The sequence below is a fragment of the Entelurus aequoreus genome, linkage group LG27, assembly GCF_033978785.1.
Source record: "Entelurus aequoreus isolate RoL-2023_Sb linkage group LG27, RoL_Eaeq_v1.1, whole genome shotgun sequence".
NCBI lineage: Eukaryota > Metazoa > Chordata > Actinopteri > Syngnathiformes > Syngnathidae > Entelurus > Entelurus aequoreus.
In genome coordinates this window covers 5,617,453-5,636,037 of record NC_084757.1, presented here as the reverse complement: position 1 = coordinate 5,636,037, position 18,585 = coordinate 5,617,453, and the positions used below count along the sequence as shown (strand labels likewise).

The window sequence follows — 18,585 nt, the reverse complement described above, 5'->3', positions numbered from 1 at the left end:
TGTGCAGATCAGCGGAGTCCGAGATCAGCATCCGTTAGCGGGTGAATTTGAGAACGCACACAGTTGATAGACAGTTGCGATAGCCAATCAGATCGCAAGTTGTTGACCGTGGCCTACCTAGGTAGCCTGGTGTTAACGAGACTGTGATTGGATACTCACTTGTCACTCCAAAGTGAGTATCCAATCACAAGTTGCAATTTACTAAAAGCAGGAAGTGTTGCACCGTAGCCAACACTTCAGCCAGCTAGCAGAGAAATCACCGATACTCACTTTTCTTTTAACCCACAAAGAAGGAGAACAAAGCGTTGATTAGGTGGCAGATATATATCTGCAAGGCCATTTTCACGAAGGATATTTAAAGAGAAACTACATCTTGTGTGACCATGTCAGCTAAGCTAGCTCAGCTGTCCTGGCGATGAAATGGGGAAATGCCCGCCACTCGATTTAAGCGACTGCGAGCACACCACTGGCTTATACGGCGTTGAATGGGTGCTACAAATTGTAAATTCAAATCTTTTCTTTATTTTGTCACGTTTAATGTTTTTTACGATTTTTAATTTTGACAGTACCACATAAGATATGTTTTAATTGCTGATGCAGGTTTATTGATTTTTAATTGCGCCAGAAAATAATCCATTTTGTACACTGTTGAGGTGGATCAATGCCCAGTAGTGTGTAAATGTGTTCCTGTATATCAGGGGTGTCCAAACTTTTCCCACTGAGGGCCGCACACTGAAAAATCAAAGCAAGCGGGGGCCATTTTGATATTTGTTATTTTAAAAACCAATACAATATATGTATAAAAAAGATACATTTAGGCCTCCACTCAGGCTTGATCCTGCGGACCCCAAAAGGTTTTGGTATAAAAAAACATTACAAATGTGTCATTATTTAGTATTATTATTATTAGGGTCCGCCCTGTACAGGTTACAAAGGAACCTATTGTATTTGTAAGGTTTTATTATTCTTTCTTTATTATTCCGCAGCTTTGCGCACTACTTTGCCCCCCTTAACATGCTTCAAAACTCACCAAATTTTACACACACATACAAAAAGTGGTACAGCACACTTTAGTCAAAAAACCAAACCCCAAAAATCAAAACTGCTCTCTAGCGCCCCCTAGGAAGTAAATTGCCTCTAACTCCCACTAGGAATGTCGTAGAGACATAAAACAAAAACCTGTATGTAGGTCTCACTTAGACCTACCCTTCATAATTTCACATCCTCGGGCAAAAACCAACAGGAAGTTGGCAATTTCCCCTTCAAGACAAAAAATGACTAAAAACACTCATTTTTTATTTTTGAGCTGTAATTTGACCCCCTTAAAATACTTCAAAACTCACCAAAATTCTCACACACATCGGGACGGGTGGAAATTGCGATCTAAAAAAAAAACCGAACCCCAAAACTCAAAATTGTGCTCTACATAATTTTTGAAAAAAACAGAAAAAAATGCTCCTCAGGGGAAAACTCAGACAAAACTGCTTGTAACTTCCGGTAGGAACGTCTTAGAGACATGAAAAAAATACCTCTATGTAGGTCTCGCCTAGACCTACATTTCATAGATTGACATCCTTCAGCAAAAATCAACAGGAAGTTTGCTATTCCTCCTTCAAAACAAAATTTTTGTTACAACCGGTCACCAAACATCAAACGTTATCTCCTCTGAGCGCGTTTGTCGTTTCGGCTTCAAACTGCTACAGGAGAGAGATTGAACCCTTCTGATTAAACGTTTTGTACGGATTTTTGATACGTGCTACCGTTTTGATTTTACGAGCCTTCAAAGACCCGCAGCACTGAAGTTGCTTCGCTGCTGTGATTTTACGCGCCGTCAAAGAAAACAACCACTGTGCCGCAGCACCTAGGAAAAAGACACAGACACAACTTCCTCTAACTGCCAGTACGAATATCGTAGAGACACGAAACAAAAACCTCTATGTAGGTCTCACTCAGGACTACCACTGGACAAAAGTATTGGGACACCTAGGACTAGCACCTGCCAAAATGCGGACCCGACCAACGCTGCTTGCAGCTTTAATTATTATTATTATTCAAGGTTAAAATCTCTAGATCAACATTAGGTCTATCTGTCAATATAACGCTTTTAAAGATTTAAGTTGTATGCCATTTTTGTCAAGGAAAAACGTTTTTTTTTTATGGAAAAACACAAAATATGCAATATTTTCCCCCAATAAAATTTTAGAGTGGAATATTTGAGATTATATAATAATTGGAGTCTTAAAAAGGTCAATAACTCATAACAACATTGATTTTAATTCATTATTTTTTTGAGCAATGACACTTAAAAAAAAAAAAAAAGTCCCACTAAAATGATCGGGGATCCAAAAGGGTACTGCTCAGTAAAGTTTAAGAAAATAAATCCAACATTTTTTAAAACTTTCACCACAATAGTCTCAAGATCAACTTCAGATGTATCCGTCAATTATAAGTTTTATTGTTGTTTATGTTTTTTGTTTGTTCGTTTTAGGCCCTTCTTTAAAAAACTTTGTTTTTTAAAGGCCTACTGAAATGAATTTTTTTCATTTAAACGGGGATAGCAGATCTATTCTATGTGTCATATTTGATCATTTCGCGATATTGCCATATTTTTGCTGAAAGGATTTAGTATAGAACAACGACGATAAAGATCGCAACTTTTGGTATCTGATAAAAAAAGGCTTGCACCTACCGGAAGTAGCGTGACGTAGTCAGTTGAACATATACGCAAAGTTCCCTATTGTTTACAATGATGGCCGCATGAAGTGAGAGAGATTCGGACCGAGAAAGCGACAATTTCCCCATTAATTTGAGCGAGGATGAAAGATTTGTGGATGAGTAAAGTGCAAGTGAAGGACTAGTGGGGAGTTGAAGCTATTCAGATAGGGAAGATGCTGTGAGAGCCGGGGGTGACCTGATATTCAGCTGGGAATGACTACAACAGTAAATAAACACAAGACATATATATACTCTATTAGCCACAACACAACCAGGCTTATATTTAATATGCCACAAATTAATCCTGCATAAAAACACCTACGTGTTTGTTATGCTAGCTCCTCTGCTAGCTCCTAGCTCCATAGAACACGCCAATACAATTCAAACACCTGATCAACACACACAATCACTCAGCCCAAAAGACCGTTCACCTAACCCAAGGTTCATAAAGCTTATATATTTAAACAAAGTTACGTACGTGACGCGCACGTACGGTCAAGCGATCAAATGTTTAGAAGCCAAAGCTGCATACTCACGGTAGCACGTCTGCGTCTTTGTCATCCAAATCAAAGTAATCCTGGTAAGAGTCTGTGTTGTCCCAGTTCTCTACAGGCGTATGTGTATCGAAGTCAAAAGTCCTCCTGGTTAGAGTCTCTGTTATCCGAGTCCTTCCATCTTGACTGCATCTTTCGGGAATGTAAACAAAGAAGCGCCGGCTGTGTACGTGTTGCTGCTGACTTCCCTCGCAAAATAGACGCTTCGCACCGACAACTTTCTTCTTTGCTTGCTCAGCTTCTTTCTCCATAATGCAATGAACATAATTGCAACAGATTCACCAACACAGATGTCCAGAATACACCCAGAATGAGATGAAAACAGCTATTTCGTATTGGCTTCAATGTGGAAGCCATACCCGTGTTCCCCGGGCTACGTCACGCGCATACGTCATCCTCAGAGGCGTTTCGAACCGGAATTTTAGCGGCAAATTTAAAATGTCACTTTATAAGTTAACCCGGCCGTATTGGCATGTGTTGCAATGTTAAGATTTCATCATTGATATATAAACTATCAGACTGCGTGGTCGCTAGTAGTGGCTTTCAGTAGGCCTTTAAATGGCAACCAAAAAGTATGCAACATTATCCTCCCAAAATATCTCAAAGTGGAATATTTAATGTGAAGTAAATGGAGCCTTGAATAGGTCAATAATTCATAATGACATTGATTTTGATTCATGATTATTTTTTAAAGAAAGAAACAGCCTGCATGGCAGCTTTGTGTTATTAGAGTAAACAATGCAACATTTTATTGTTACATTTCACCTGTTTGCTCTTTTATACCACTTTTTATGTTTTTTTTGTTTTTTGTAATCGTATTTTTAGAATGTGCCACGGGGAAATGCATGGCCCACCACTGATATATATATATATATATGTACATACATATATGACTCCCTCGTCGTCGTGATTTTGCTTGCTAGTTTCGATGATCTGCCTTATCTTGCCTCTGATTGGCCCTAACTTTAGCCAATTGTGACTCACCAACCAATCATTATGGATGTTGTCATTCACTCAGGTCATTGTTTTTTGATTGATTGATTGAGACTTTTATTAGTAGGTTGCACAGTGAAGTACATATTCCGTACAATTGACCACTAAATGGTAACACCCCAATAAGTTTTTCAACTTGTTTAAGTCGGGCTCCACTTAAATTGATTCATGATACAGATATATACTATCATATATACTATCATCATAATACAGTCATCACACAAGATAATCACATTTAATTATTTACATTATTTACAATCAGGGGTGTGGAGGGGGTGGGGGGTAGGATATGGACATCAAGTAGTGGACATAGAGAGAGAGAGAGATCAGAAGGCATAAGAAAAAGTATCTGCATTTGATTGTTTACATTTGATTGTTAGCAATCCGGGGAGGGTGTTAGTTTAGGGTTGTAACTGCCTGAAGGTGAACTTTTATTGCGGTTTTGAAGGAGGATAGAGATGCCCTTTCTTTTACACCTGTTGGGAGCGCATTCCACATTGATGTGGCATAGAAAGAGAATGACTTAAGACCTTTGTTAGATTGGAATCTGGGTTTAACGTGGTTAGTGGAGCTCCCCCTGGTGTTGTGGTTATGGCGGAAGTAGTTTGACATGTACTTCGGTATCAGGGAGGTGTAGCGGATTTTATAGACTAGGCTCAGTGCAAGTTGTTTAACTCTGTCCTCCACCTTGAGCCAGCCCACTTTAGAGAAGTGGGTAGGAGTGAGGTGGGATCTGGGGTGGAGGTCTAGAAGTAACCTGACTAGCTTGTTCTGAGATGTTTGGAGTTTAGATTTGAGGGTTTTGGAGGTGCTAGGGTACCAGGAGGTGCATGCGTAATGGAAAAAGGGTTGAACGAGAGTTCTCGCCAGAATCCTCAAGGTGCTTTTGTTGACCAGAGAGGAGATTCTGTAGAGAAATCTCGTTCGTTGGTTAACCTTTTTGATGACCTTGGTTGCCATTTTATCACAAGTTCCAAGTGATACTTTCTGTATTTCTTGGGCCTGGATTTGCAGTCCATTTTCTCCGTTTGTAGCTTGTAGCGCTGATGTAAGCTACCTCGCTACGAGGGTCTGAAAAGAGCTAAGCTACAGGAAAAGCTCCTTGGTCAAAAAGCAGTGAAGTTACCGCCAAGCTACTGGGAAATGTAGTTAAGCTACGTAGCTTAGCTACATGTAGCTTGTTGCTGCCCATCACTGCGTGTCTCTGATGATATTGTAAATCCGACATCTTTTATTTTGGTACAAAATAATTGTCACGTGCTAGGGATGATGCTTGAACCCGGTTTTCCCGGTTGTTTGATAAGAAAAGAACAGAGTCCTCGGACTCGAATCCCTTTTTGAGAACCGGTACCCGTTATCGAGACCACTATAGTAAAGAAAAGAGTTGGTTCTTTGTTCGAATTACTTGGAACGAATCCCGTCGCGACCAGAAATGCCCCGTAGGACATCACAAGAAATGACGTCACGTAGCTCAGTCATTAGTCACGGTGGGGTGCAGCGTGGTGCGGTTAGTTCCCGGGACGCAAAACTGATGGCTTCGGACGAAAGCGTGCAGGTAGGAGATGATTTAGTTCTCATAAATCATACACATTACAACAGACAGGAACGAAACAAAAGGAAAGCGTGCCGTTCGCACGAGAAGCTAAAGCAAAAACTTACTTAGCACAGGAATACTAGAAGCTAAGGTAACTTTAGAACAGGAATACTACAAGCTAAGGTAACTTTAGCACAGGAATACTACAAGCTAAGGTAACTTTAGCACAGGAATACTACAAGCTAAGGTAACTTTAGCACAGGAATACTAGAAGCTAAGGTAACTTTAGCACAGGAATACTAGAAGCTAAGGTAACTTTAGCACAGGAATACTACAAGCTAAGGTAACTTTAGCACAGGAATACTACAAGCTAAGGTAACTTTAGCACAGGAATACTACAAGCTAAGGTAACTTTAGCACAGGAATACTACAAGCTAAGGTAACTTTAGCACAGGAATACTAGAAGCTAAGGTAACTTTAGCACAGGAATACTAGAAGCTAAGGTAACTTTAGCACAGGAATACTAGAAGCTAAGGTAACTTTAGCACAGGAATACTAGAAGCTAAGGTAACTTTAGCACAGGAATACTAGAAGCTAAGGTAACTTTAGCACAGGAATTCTAGCAGCTAAGGTAACTTTAGCACAGGAATACTAGAAGCTAAGGTAACTTTAGCACAGGAATACTAGAAGCTAAGGTAACTTTAGCACAGGAATACTAGAAGCTAAGGCAACTTTAGCACAGGAATACTAGAAGCTAAGGTAACTTTAGCACAGGAATACTAGAAGCTAAGGTAACTTTAGCACAGGAATACTAGAAGCTAAGGTAACTTTAGCACAGGAATACTAGAAGCTAAGGTAACTTTAGCACAGGAATACTAGAAGCTAAGGTAACTTTAGCACAGGAATACTAGAAGCTAAGGTAACTTTAGCACAGGAATACTAGAAGCTAAGGTAACTTTAGCACAGGAATACTAGAAGCTAAGGTAACTTTAGCACAGGAATACTAGAAGCTAAGGTAACTTTAGCACAGGAATCATGCGCTGGAAAAGCAGAATACCAACGTAACTGTTGCAAATGCAAACAATGAAGCCACGACGAGTGAGCGGAAAAGGCAGGCTTAAAGAGTCTCTGATGAGCAACAGGTGCGCGTACAAGGCAGGTGAAAATCATAAGTAACCATGGTGACTAAAACAAACCCCTGAAGTGCACAAAACAACTAAGGAAGTCCAAAACTAACAGAACATAACTAAACAAAACATGATCCGACCACATCAGTTTCATATCATTTCACTTTACAGGAGTAGGAAGAAGTAAAGCTTATTTAATCCTACCCCTTTCCCACTTCATAGCGTTTACAAATATATACATCATTTACTGACCTTTTTATAATAAAATATCTGTGAATTAGTATATACAACAGTTTTGTAATATGTAATTAATTAATTAGGTCATTATTAATATACCGGTACTGAGATGAAGAATATCTTATTTTCAATAAGGTTGAAAGTATTTCTCATAATTATTCTTCTTTGTACTTTGTAAGCATTTGAACAAGCTCTTAAAGTGGATCATATCAGTACAATGTTTCACTTCTTTACTTCATCCATTCCATCATTTCATTCCACATCATTTTAGCTGTTTGCAATTTTACCAAATCATCGAACTTGAATATTTTTGACTCAATAAATAAAGTGTTTGTATGTTCTCTATATCCAACATTATGTATAAGTCTAATTGGTCTTTTTTGTAACACGGTTAACGAATGTAGCGCACATTTGTAGTTATTTCCCCACATTTCTGCACAATAACTCAGATATGGTAATACTATAGTAGCGAGCAGTAGAGAATGGGAAGTGATTTGTTAAACCAAATATTGTGTGTTTTTTTCCATATACAACAACCTATCTGGACTCCATAAGAGAATCGATAAGGAATCGCTTCGATAAGAGGATTTGATAATAGGCTCGAACTCGATAATTTCTTATCAAACATCATCCCTATCACGTGCTGTGTTGGAAAAAAGTGTTTGTGTGGGTGCGTGTTGGCGAGTCCTTCAAAAAATCTGCTATTTCGTTGTTTGTACTGAATTCTTACATTTTTGGCAAACTTTCCTCTTCAATTTGGAACTGCCTAGAGTGAATGTTTATTTATTCATGTGTCAAGATGCACGCTATTGCATCTCATGCCCCGAGGGGGGTTCCCGCTCCACTATTGGAGAATTGGAAGGTTCTGCGGAACCGGGTGAGCCTCACCGAACATCCAGGTGCTCCACCGAGCTCGGCGTTGGTCCGGAGAAAAGTTCCGCCAGCACGTGCACGTCGCGGGCTGCGGACACAGGCGACATGTCAACACTTGACGCGGCGAAGGGCGTGCGTGTGGCTTACCAAGGCGGTTCTGGGACAACATGAGCTTGCGCAGGGACGGCGTCGCCTTCAGGGCGCTGACCAGAAGCCGCAAAGACTCCTGCTTATTGCTCTCCTGCTCCAGGAGGCGGCAGTCGTGGAGGCGGAGCTCTGAAAGACGAAAGCCACGTCAAACATGGCGGCATAAAGAATACGACGACGGCGGGGAATTTGTTACCTTCCAGCTTGCACGCTCGCACCACGTTTAGGATCTGGTGCAGACAATCCGACATGTTGAGGTTCTCCAGGTGGAGACATGTCAGGCGGCCATTGCACTCTATAAAGAAAAGCTCCTTCAAATACAGGAAGTACCGCACTTTTTCACCATTCCACTTAACCCTTAAAGGCCTACTGAAAGCCACTACTAGCGACCACGCAGTCTGATAGTTTATATATCAATGATGAAATCTTAACATTGCAACACATGCCAATACGGCCGGGTTAACTTATAAAGTGACATTTTAAATGTCCCGGGAAATATCCGGCTGAAACGTCGCGGTATGATGACGTATGCGCGTGACGAAGTCAGAGTAACGGAAGTTATGGTACCCCGTAGAATCCTATACAAAAAGCTCTGTTTTCATTTCATAATTCCACAGTATTCTGGACATCTTTTGTAATTTGTTTAATGAACAATGAAGGCTGCAAAGAAGACAGTTGTAGGTGGGATCGGTGTATTAGCAGCGGACTACAGCAACACAACCAGGAGGACTTTGTTGGAGAGCAGACGCGCTAGCCGCCGACCTCACCTTGACTTCCTACGTCTCCGGGCCGCCAAACGCATCGGGTGAAGTCCTTCGTCCTTCTGCTGATCGCTGGAACGCAGGTGAGCACGGGTGTTGATGAGCAGATGAGGGCTGGCTGGCGTAGGTGGAGAGCTAATGTTTTTAGCATAGCTCTGTGCGGTCCGGTTGCTAAGTTAGCTTCAATGGCGTCGTTAGCACAGCATTGTTAACCTTCGCCAGGCTGAAAAGCATTAACCGTGTATTTACATGTCCACGGTTTAATAGTATTGTTGATTTTCTATCTATCCTTCCAGTCAGGGGTTTATTTTTTTGTTTCTATATGCAGTTAAAGCACGATGCTATCACGTTAGCTCGTAGCTAAAGCATTTCGCCGATGTATTGTCGTGGAGATAAAAGGCACTGAATGTCCATTTCGCGTTCTCGACTCTCATTTTCAAGAGGATATAGTATCCCAGGTGGTTTAAAATACAAATCCGTGATCCACAATAGAAAAAGGAGAGAGTGTGGAATCCAATGAGCCAGCTTGTACCTAAGTTACGGTCAGAGCGAAAAAAGATACGTCCTGCACTGCACTCTAGTCCTTCACTGTAACGTTCCTCATCTACGAATCTTTCATCCTCGCTCAAATTAATGGGGTAATCGTCACTTTCTCAGTCCAAATCTCTCTCGCTCCATTGTAAACAACGGGGAATTGTGAGGAATACTAGCTCCTGTGACGTCACGCTACTTCCGCTACAGGCAAGGCTTTTTTTTTTTATCAGCGAGCAAAAGTTGCCAACTTTATCGGCGATTTTCTCTACTAAATCCTTTCAGCAAAAATATGGCAATATCGCGAAATGATCAAGTATGACACATAGAATGGATCTGCTATTCCCGTTTAAATAAAAAAAAATCATTTCAGTAGGCCTTTAAAGCTTCTCTATGTCACCGCCTCTTAGTTACTTATTCGTCACGGTCAGCGTGATCCCAGGATGCAGAGAAAGGATGCATGGAAGGCAGGCGACGTGCAAGTAGGAGGTTCCTTCACTAGGTACCAAAAGGCACGACGCAGGTAGAGGTACGGCAAAAACATAAAAAGGCACAACACGGACAACAGACAATGAACCAGGCGCCTTCAAAATCAAGAAGAAAAAACACAAAACGCCACTAAAAGAAAACGTGTGTTCCCAATAGTGGTTAGAGAGAAGAGGTTTAGCAAATAAATCTATTTAAGAACAGCTTCTTCCCTCAGGCCGTAAGACTCTTGAACGCATCATAATTAAATTATCCCCTCAACTCCCCCCAAAATGGATTAACTCGCTGGAATAAAAAAGACAATATAACATACATCCATAAACGTGGACGCATGTGAAAAAGTGCAATATATTTATCTGTACAGTAATCTATTTATTTATTTATTTATATATATTTATTTATTTTATATATATATTTATATATATTTATTTATTTATATATGCACCTTATTGCTTTTTTATCCTGCACTACCATGAGCTTATGTAACGAAATTTCGTTCTTATCTGTGCTGTAAAGTTCAAATTTGAAAGAGAATAAAAAGGAAGTCTAAGTCTAAGAAGTCTAAGTCTAAGTCTATTTGGCCAGTGACTGCCAAAATGATCGTGTTTCCTCCGTTGGAGGGCGGGGCTTCCATAGAAATCAGGCGAGTACATGTGAGAAGAGAAGCTGTCACGTGTAAAAAGACAGCCAATCGGGGTTCCTGCTTCACACAAATCTGATTACACAGACACATTTTTTTTAAGCACGCACAACCTTTAGACACAGATTACTATACACCAGGGGTCACCAACGCGGTGCCCGCGGGCACCAGGTAGCCCGTAAGGACCAGATGAGTAGCCCGCTGGCCTGTTCTAAAAATAGCTCAAATAGCAGCACTTACCAGTGAGCTGCCTCTATTTTTTAAATTGTATTTATTTACTAGCAAGCTGGTCTCGCTTTGCCCGACATATTTAATTCTAAGAGAGACAAAACTCAAATAGAATTAGAAAATCCAAGAAAATATTTTAAAGACTTGGTCTTCACTTGTTTAAATAAATGCATTAATTTTTTTTACTTTGCTTCTTATAACTTTTAGAAAGACAATTTTAGAGAAAAAATACAACCTTAAAAATGATTTTAGGATTTTTAAACACATATACCTTTTTACCTTTTAAATTCCTTCCTCTTCTTTCCTGACAATTTAAATCAATGTTCAAGTAAATGTATTGTTTTTATTGTAAAGAATAATAAATATATTTTAATTGAATTTTTCATTTTAGCTTCTGTTTGTTTGTGAAATATTTCTTCAAACTTATTATGATTAAAATTCAAAAAATTTATTCTGGCAAATCTAGAAAATCTGTAGAATCAAATTTAAATCTTATTTCAAGGTCTTTTGAATTTTTTAAAACATTTTTGTTCTGGAAGAAATAATGATTTGTCTTTGTTAGAAATATAGCTTGGTCCAATTTGTTATATATTCTAACAAAGTGCAGATTGGATTTTAACCTATTTAAAACATGTCATCAAAACTCTAAAATTAATCTTAATCAGGAAAAATTACTAATGATGTTCCATAAATTATTTTTTTAATTTTTTCAAAAAGATTCGAATTAGCTAGTTTTTCTCTTCTTTTTTTCAGTTGAATTTTGAATTTTAAAGAGTCGAAATTGAAGATAAACTATGTTTCAAACTTTAATTGTCATTTTTTTCGTGTTTTCTCCTCTTTTAAACCGTTCAATTAAGTGTAAATATCATTAATTATTAATAATAACATAGAGTTAAAGGTAAATTGAGCAAATTGGCTATTTCTGGCAATTTATTTAAGTGTGTATCAAACTGGTAGCCCTTCGCATTAATCACTACCCAAGAAGTAGCTCTTGCTTTCAAAAAGGTTGGTGACCCCTGCTATACACGTACACACCTCTGAATACGGACATACAACTCCTTAACTGCAGAAACGTGGCAAAAAGACAGCCCGTCACGCCCATTTGATTGTAGACTCTTACTGACACCTTGTGGCGATAGGAAATTACTACGCTTGATTTGTTTAGGCACTTCCGGGTCGACGATTTCAGGAAGTCAGTTTATGAGACAAGTGAGAAGCAGACAAGTTGTGTTAGCTCTTACAAGCCTTGGAAAAGATAAGTCTAAGTAAACTGTTGAACTTGTTTATGTAACTCAATATTAAGGTGGGACGTGGTGCAATTTGATAAGTTGTTTATGGAAAAACGATTTTTGTGCACTGTTTGAGGCTTAAAATGGCTGCCAGTCATATATTTCCACCATCTAAATTTTTTTTTAACACTCAGAAGTATTTGTTTGATGATAGTATTGTATATTACACATTTTCTTACACAACTCTTGGACACTGATTGCTTTACACATACAGACCTCTGAACACGGACCAACAACTCTTTAACAGCTGAAAAACGTAGCAAAAAGTCACATGTAAAAAGACAGCCAATCAGTGTTCCTGCTTCCAACGAATCTGATTACAGACAGACACATGTTCTTACACAACTCTTACACAAATTGCTTTACACGTACACACCTCTAAATACGGACAAACAACTCCTTTATGGCAGAAACAGCAAAAAGGCAGCCAATCAGGGTTCCTTCTTCACACAAATCTGATTGCAGACAATTCAGACAGATTACACAACTCTTAGACACAGATTGCTTTACACATACACACTTCTGAATACTCACAGCTCCTCTTTAACGGCAGAAACGTAGCAAAAAGTCACAGGTAAAAAAAAAAACGTCTAATTATGGTTCCTACTTCTCACAAATCACATTTTTACGCGCACACAACTCTTAAACACAGATTGCTTCACATGTACACACATCTGAATACGGACACACAACTCCTTAACTGCAGAAACATAGCAAAAAGTCACATGTAAAAAAAACCCTTCCAATTAGGTTTCGTACTTCTCACAAATCAAATTTTTACACGCACACAACTCTTAAACACAGATTGCTTCACATGTACACACATCTGAATACGGACACACAACTCCTTAACGGCAGAAACACAGCAAAAAGTCACATGTAAAAAGACAGCCAATCAGGGTTCCTTCTTCACACAAATCTGATTGCAGACAATTCAGACAGATTACACAACTCTCAGACACAGATTGCTTTACACATACACACTTCTGAATACTCACAACTCCTCTTTAATGGCAGAAATGTAGCAAAAAGTGGCATGTAAAAAAAACCCGTCTAATTAGGGTTCCTACTTCTCACAAATCAAATTTTTACGCGCACACAACTCTTAAACACAGATTGCTTCACATGTACACACATCTGAATACGGACACACAACTCCTTAATGGCAGAAACATAGCAAAAAGTCACATGTAAGAAGACAGCCAATCAGGGTTCCTTCTTCACACAAATCTGATTGCAGACAATTCAGACAGATTACACAACTCTTAGACACAGATTGCTTTACACATACACACTTCTGAATACTCACAACTCCTCTTTAACGGCAGAAACGTAGCAAAAAGTCACAGGTAAAAAAAAACCGTCTAATAAGGGTTCCTACTTCTCACAAATCAAATTTTTACGCGCACACAACTCTTAAACACAGATTGCTTCACATGTACACACATCTGAATACGGACACACAGTTCCTTAACTGCAGAAACATAGCAAAAAGTCACATGTAAAAAAAAACCTTCCAATTAGGTTTCGTACTTCTCACAAATCAAATTTTTACATGCACACAACTCTTAAACATAGATTGCTTCACATGTACACACATCTGAATACGGACACACAGTTCCTTAACGGCAGAAACATAGCAAAAAGTCACATGTAAGAAGACAGCCAATCAGGGTTCCTTCTTCACACAAATCCGATTGCAGACAATTCAGACAGATTACACAACTCTTAGACACAGATTGCTTTACACATACACACTTCTGAATATTTACATCTCCTCTTTAACGGCAGAAACGTAGCAAAAAGTGGCATGTAAAAAAACCAACCTCTAATTAGGGTTCCTACTTCTCACAAATCAAATTTTTACGTGCACACAACTCTTAAACACAGATTGCTTCACATGTACACACATCTGAATACGGACACACAACTCCTTAACTGCAGAAACATAGCAAAAAGTCACATGTAAAAAAAAAACCTTCCTATTAGGTTTCGTACTTCTCACAAATCAAATTTTTACGTGCACACAACTCTTAAACACAGATTGCTTCACATGTACACACATCTGAATACGGACACACAACTCCTTAACGGCAAAAACGTAGCAAAAAGTCACATGTAAAAAAAACCCGTCTAATTATGGTTCCTACTTCTCACAAATCAAATTTTTACGTGCACACAACTCTTAAACACAGATTGCTTTACACATACACACTTCTGAATACTCACAACTCCTCTTTAACGGCATAAATGTAGCAAAAAGTGGCATGTAAATAAAAAAACGTCTAATTAGGGTTCCTACTTCTCACAAATCAAATTTTTACGCGCACACAACTCTTAAACACAGATTGCTTCACATGTACACACATCTGAATACGGACACACAACTCCTTAACGGCAGAAACATAGCAAAAAGTCACATGTAAAAAGACAGCCAATCAGGGTTCCTTCTTCACACAAATACGATTGCAGACAATTCAGACGGTTTACACAACTCTTAGACACAGATTGCTTTACACATACACACTTCTGAATACTCACAACTCCTCTTTAACGGCAGAAACGTAGCAAAAAGTGGCATGTAAATAAAAAAAACGTCTAATTAGGGTTCCTACTTCTCACAAATCAAATTTTTACGCGCACACAACTCTTAAACATAGATTGCTTCACATGTACACACATCTGAATACGGACACACAGTTCCTTAACGGCAGAAACATAGCAAAAAGTCACATGTAAAAACACAGCCAATCAGGGTTCCTTCTTCACACAAATCTGATTGCAGACAATTCAGACAGGTTACACAACTCTTAGACACAGATTGCTTTACACATACACACTTCTGATACTCACAGCTCCTCTTTAACGGCAGAAACGTAGCAAAAAGTCACAGGTAAAAAAAACCCGTTTAATTAGGGTTCCTGCTTCTCACAAATCAAATTTTTACGTGCACACAACTCTTAAACACAGATTGCTTCACATGTACACACATCTGAATACGGACACACAACTCCTTAACGGCAAAAACGTAGCAAAAAGTCACATGTAAAAAAAACCCGTCTAATTATGGTTCCTACTTCTCACAAATCAAATTTTTACGCGCACACACCTCTTAAACACAGATTGCTTCACATGTACACACATCTGAATACGGACACACAACTCCTTAACGGCAGAAACATAGCAAAAAGTCACATGTAAGAAGACAGCCAATCAGGGTTCCTTCTTCACACAAATCTGATTGCAGACAATTCAGACAGATTACACAACTCTCAGACACAGATTGCTTTACACATACACACTTCTGAATACTCACAGCTCCTCTTTAACGGCAGAAACTTAGCAAAAAATCACATGTAAAAAAACCCCATCTAATTAGGGTTCCTACTTCTCACAAATCAAATTTTTACACGCACACAACTCTTAAACGCAGATTGCTTCACATGTACACACATCTGAATACGGACACACAACTCCTTAACTGCAGAAACATAGCAAAAAGTCACATGTAAAAAGACAGCCAATCAGGGTTCCTTCTTCACACAAATCTGATTGCAGACAATTCAGACAGATTACACAACTCTTAAACACAGATTGCTTCACATGTACACACATCTGAATACGGACACACAACTCCTAAACTGCAGAAACATAGCAAGAAGTCACATGTAAAAAGACAGCCAGTCAGGGTTCCTTCTTCACACAAATCTGATTGCAGACAATTCAGACAGATTACACAACTCTTAGACACAGATTGCTTTACACATACACACTTCTGAATACTCACAACTCCTCTTTAACGGCAGAAATGTAGCAAAAAGTGGCATGTAAATAAAAAAACGTCTAATTAGGGTTCCTACTTCTCACAAATCAAATTTTTACGCGCACACAACTCTTAACACAGATTGCGTCACATGTACACACATCTGAATACGGACACACAACTCCTTAATGGCAGAAACATAGCAAAAAGTCACATGTAAAAAGACAGCCAATCAGGGTTCCTTCTTCACACAAATCCGGTTGCAGACAATTCAGACAGATTACACAACTCTTAGACACAGATTGCTTTACACATACACACTTCTGAATACTCACAACTCTTCTTTAACGGCAGAAACTTAGCAAAAAGTCACATGTAAGAAGACAGCCAATCAGGGTTCCTTCTTCACACAAATCCGATTGCAGACAATTCAGACAGATTACACAACTCTTAAACACAGATTGCTTTACACATACACACTTCTGAATACTCCCAGCTGCTCTTTAACGGCAGAAACTTAGCAAAAAGTCACATGTAAAAAAAAACGTCTAATTAGGGTACCTACTTCTCACAAATCAAATTTTTACACGCACACAACTCTTAAAGACAGATTGCTTCACATGTACACACATCTGAATACGGACACACAACTCCTTAACTGCAGAAACATAGCAAAAAGTCACATGTAAAAAAAAACCTTCCAATTAAGTTTTGTACTTCTCACAAATCAAATTTTTACGCGCACACAACTCTTAAACACAGATTGCTTCACATGTACACACATCTGAATACGGACACACAACTCCTTAACGGCAGAAACATAGCAAAAAGTCACATGTAAGAAGACAGCCAATCAGGGTTCCTTCTTCACACAAATCTGATTGCAGACCATTCAGACAGATTACACAACTCTTAGACACAGATTGCTTTACACATACACACTTCTGAATACTCACAACTCCTCTTTAACGGCAGAAACTTAGCAAAAAATCATGTGTAAAAAGACCAGGAAATGGAGTAAATACAGAGAGACAACTTATGACAAGCACACACTGCTCTGATTCCACATGCACACATTGCGATACAGACACACACATTAGTACACAGACACGTGAATTGGATTACAGACTGAGATGGCAACAACACTTCCACAGTAATTGACATTTCAATGTGTGACTGTTGACCTGACAGCATGCTGAGGAGTTGCTTGTGAGAGTGCTGGCTCTGCAGGCGCACGGCTTGTACGTGAAGCCTGGCCAGGCAGGGGCAGCGTCTCAGCACGGGCAAGAGGAAGGTGGGCGTGGCCAGCTGCTGGGTCAGTTTGACTGACAGGCGCTTCAGCGGAAGTTCACCTGCAGGACGGTGGGAGCAGGCAGAATGACACGCACCGAAGCAGGCCAGCGCACCGAGACTCACCCGTGTCGCCCGTCAGCGGCTGATTGTCCGCAGAGAAGCTCTCAAATGTCACGTTGAGCTCCGTCAGCCGGGGGCAGGCGTGCAACAGGTCGGTCAGCAGCGACGGGCATTTCAGCGTTTCGATGGACAGACGTCTGAGGGACACGTGGGAGCATCGGGCCTTCAGCGCCCGGGCGAGGAACATCACGTCCAGAAATGAAAAGCCTTCTGCACAGAAAAAAACGCATCTTTTACCACAGACATAAAGGGTGCACGTTCTTTCCGGCACGCAGCTACGTCCACTGATTCCAACGCAAGGTTTAGCGATGCTTAATGGTAACGGTCATAAACGGTTTTCGGCCAAAGGCTGAAAAAGGTCATTTTGGGGCATTTTTGGCAGAAACTTTGCAGGTGGCCAAAATATTGGTGCATCACTAAAATATATGGAAAACCATACACTAGAATGTAGTACACACAACTGCAGTAGCTTCAGAGGCCTACTGAAATCAAATGTTCTTATTTAAACGGGGATAGCAGATCTATTCTATGTGTCATACTTGATCATTTCGCGATATTGCCATATTTTTGCTGAAAGGATTTAGTAGAGAACAACGACGATAAAGATCGCAACTTTTGGTATCTGACAAAAAAAAGCCTTGCCCCTACCGGAAGTAGCGTGACGTAGTCAGTTGAACATTTCCGCAAAGTTCCCTATTGTTTACAGTGATGGCGGCCAGAAGTGAGAGCGATTCGGACCGAGAAAGCGACAATTTCCCCATTAATTTGAGCGAGGATGAAAGATTTGTGGATGAGGAAAGTGAGAGTGAAGGACTAGTGGGGAGTGGAAGCTATTCAGATAGGGAAGATGCTGTGAGAGGCGGGGGTGACCTGATATTCAGCTGGGAATGACTACAACAGTAAATAAACACAAGACATATATATACTCTATTAGCCACAACACAACCAGGCTTATATTTAATATGCCACAAATTAATCCTGCATAAAAACACCTAGGTGTTTGTTTTGCTAGCTCCTAGCTCCTCTGCTAGCTCCTAGCTCCCGTCCATACTACCCGCCAATACAATTCAAACACCTGCACAACACACACACTCACTCAGCCCAAAGGACTGTTCACCTAACCCAAGGTTCATAAAGCTTATATATTTAATCAAAGTTACGTACGTGACACGCACTCTTAGAATGCCAAGAGTGTGCGAAAAAGTAATCAGAGCAAAGGGTGGCTATTTTGATGAAACTAGAATATGAAACATGTTTTCAGTTATTTCACCTTTTTTTTGTTAAGTACATATAG

At 39.7% G+C, this 18,585-nt stretch overlaps 1 protein-coding gene and 1 long non-coding RNA gene across 4 annotated transcripts in view; one reads left to right on the top strand and one right to left on the bottom strand.

The window, feature by feature from the left end:
* The window catches only part of LOC133644405 (uncharacterized), an 82,715-nt gene that overhangs the window by 5,614 nt on the left and 58,516 nt on the right, over positions 1–18,585 (top strand). The gene's annotated exons all lie outside the window — the stretch shown is intronic.
* LOC133644403 (leucine-rich repeat-containing protein 41-like) overlaps positions 1–18,585 on the bottom strand; it is a 33,873-nt gene that overhangs the window by 2,929 nt on the left and 12,359 nt on the right. For 2 of the 3 annotated variants that reach the window (XM_062038847.1, XM_062038845.1), the window contains 5 exons: positions 17,295–17,501; positions 17,063–17,230; positions 8,377–8,475; positions 8,181–8,309; positions 8,049–8,121 (listed from right to left, as the gene is read on the bottom strand). In XM_062038847.1, coding sequence (XP_061894831.1) covers positions 8,049–8,121; positions 8,181–8,309; positions 8,377–8,475; positions 17,063–17,230; positions 17,295–17,501 — 676 coding nt within the window. The remainder of the gene's footprint in view (positions 1–8,048; positions 8,122–8,180; positions 8,310–8,376; positions 8,476–17,062; positions 17,231–17,294; positions 17,502–18,585) is intronic. The other variant, XM_062038846.1, reaches the window with a different exon arrangement.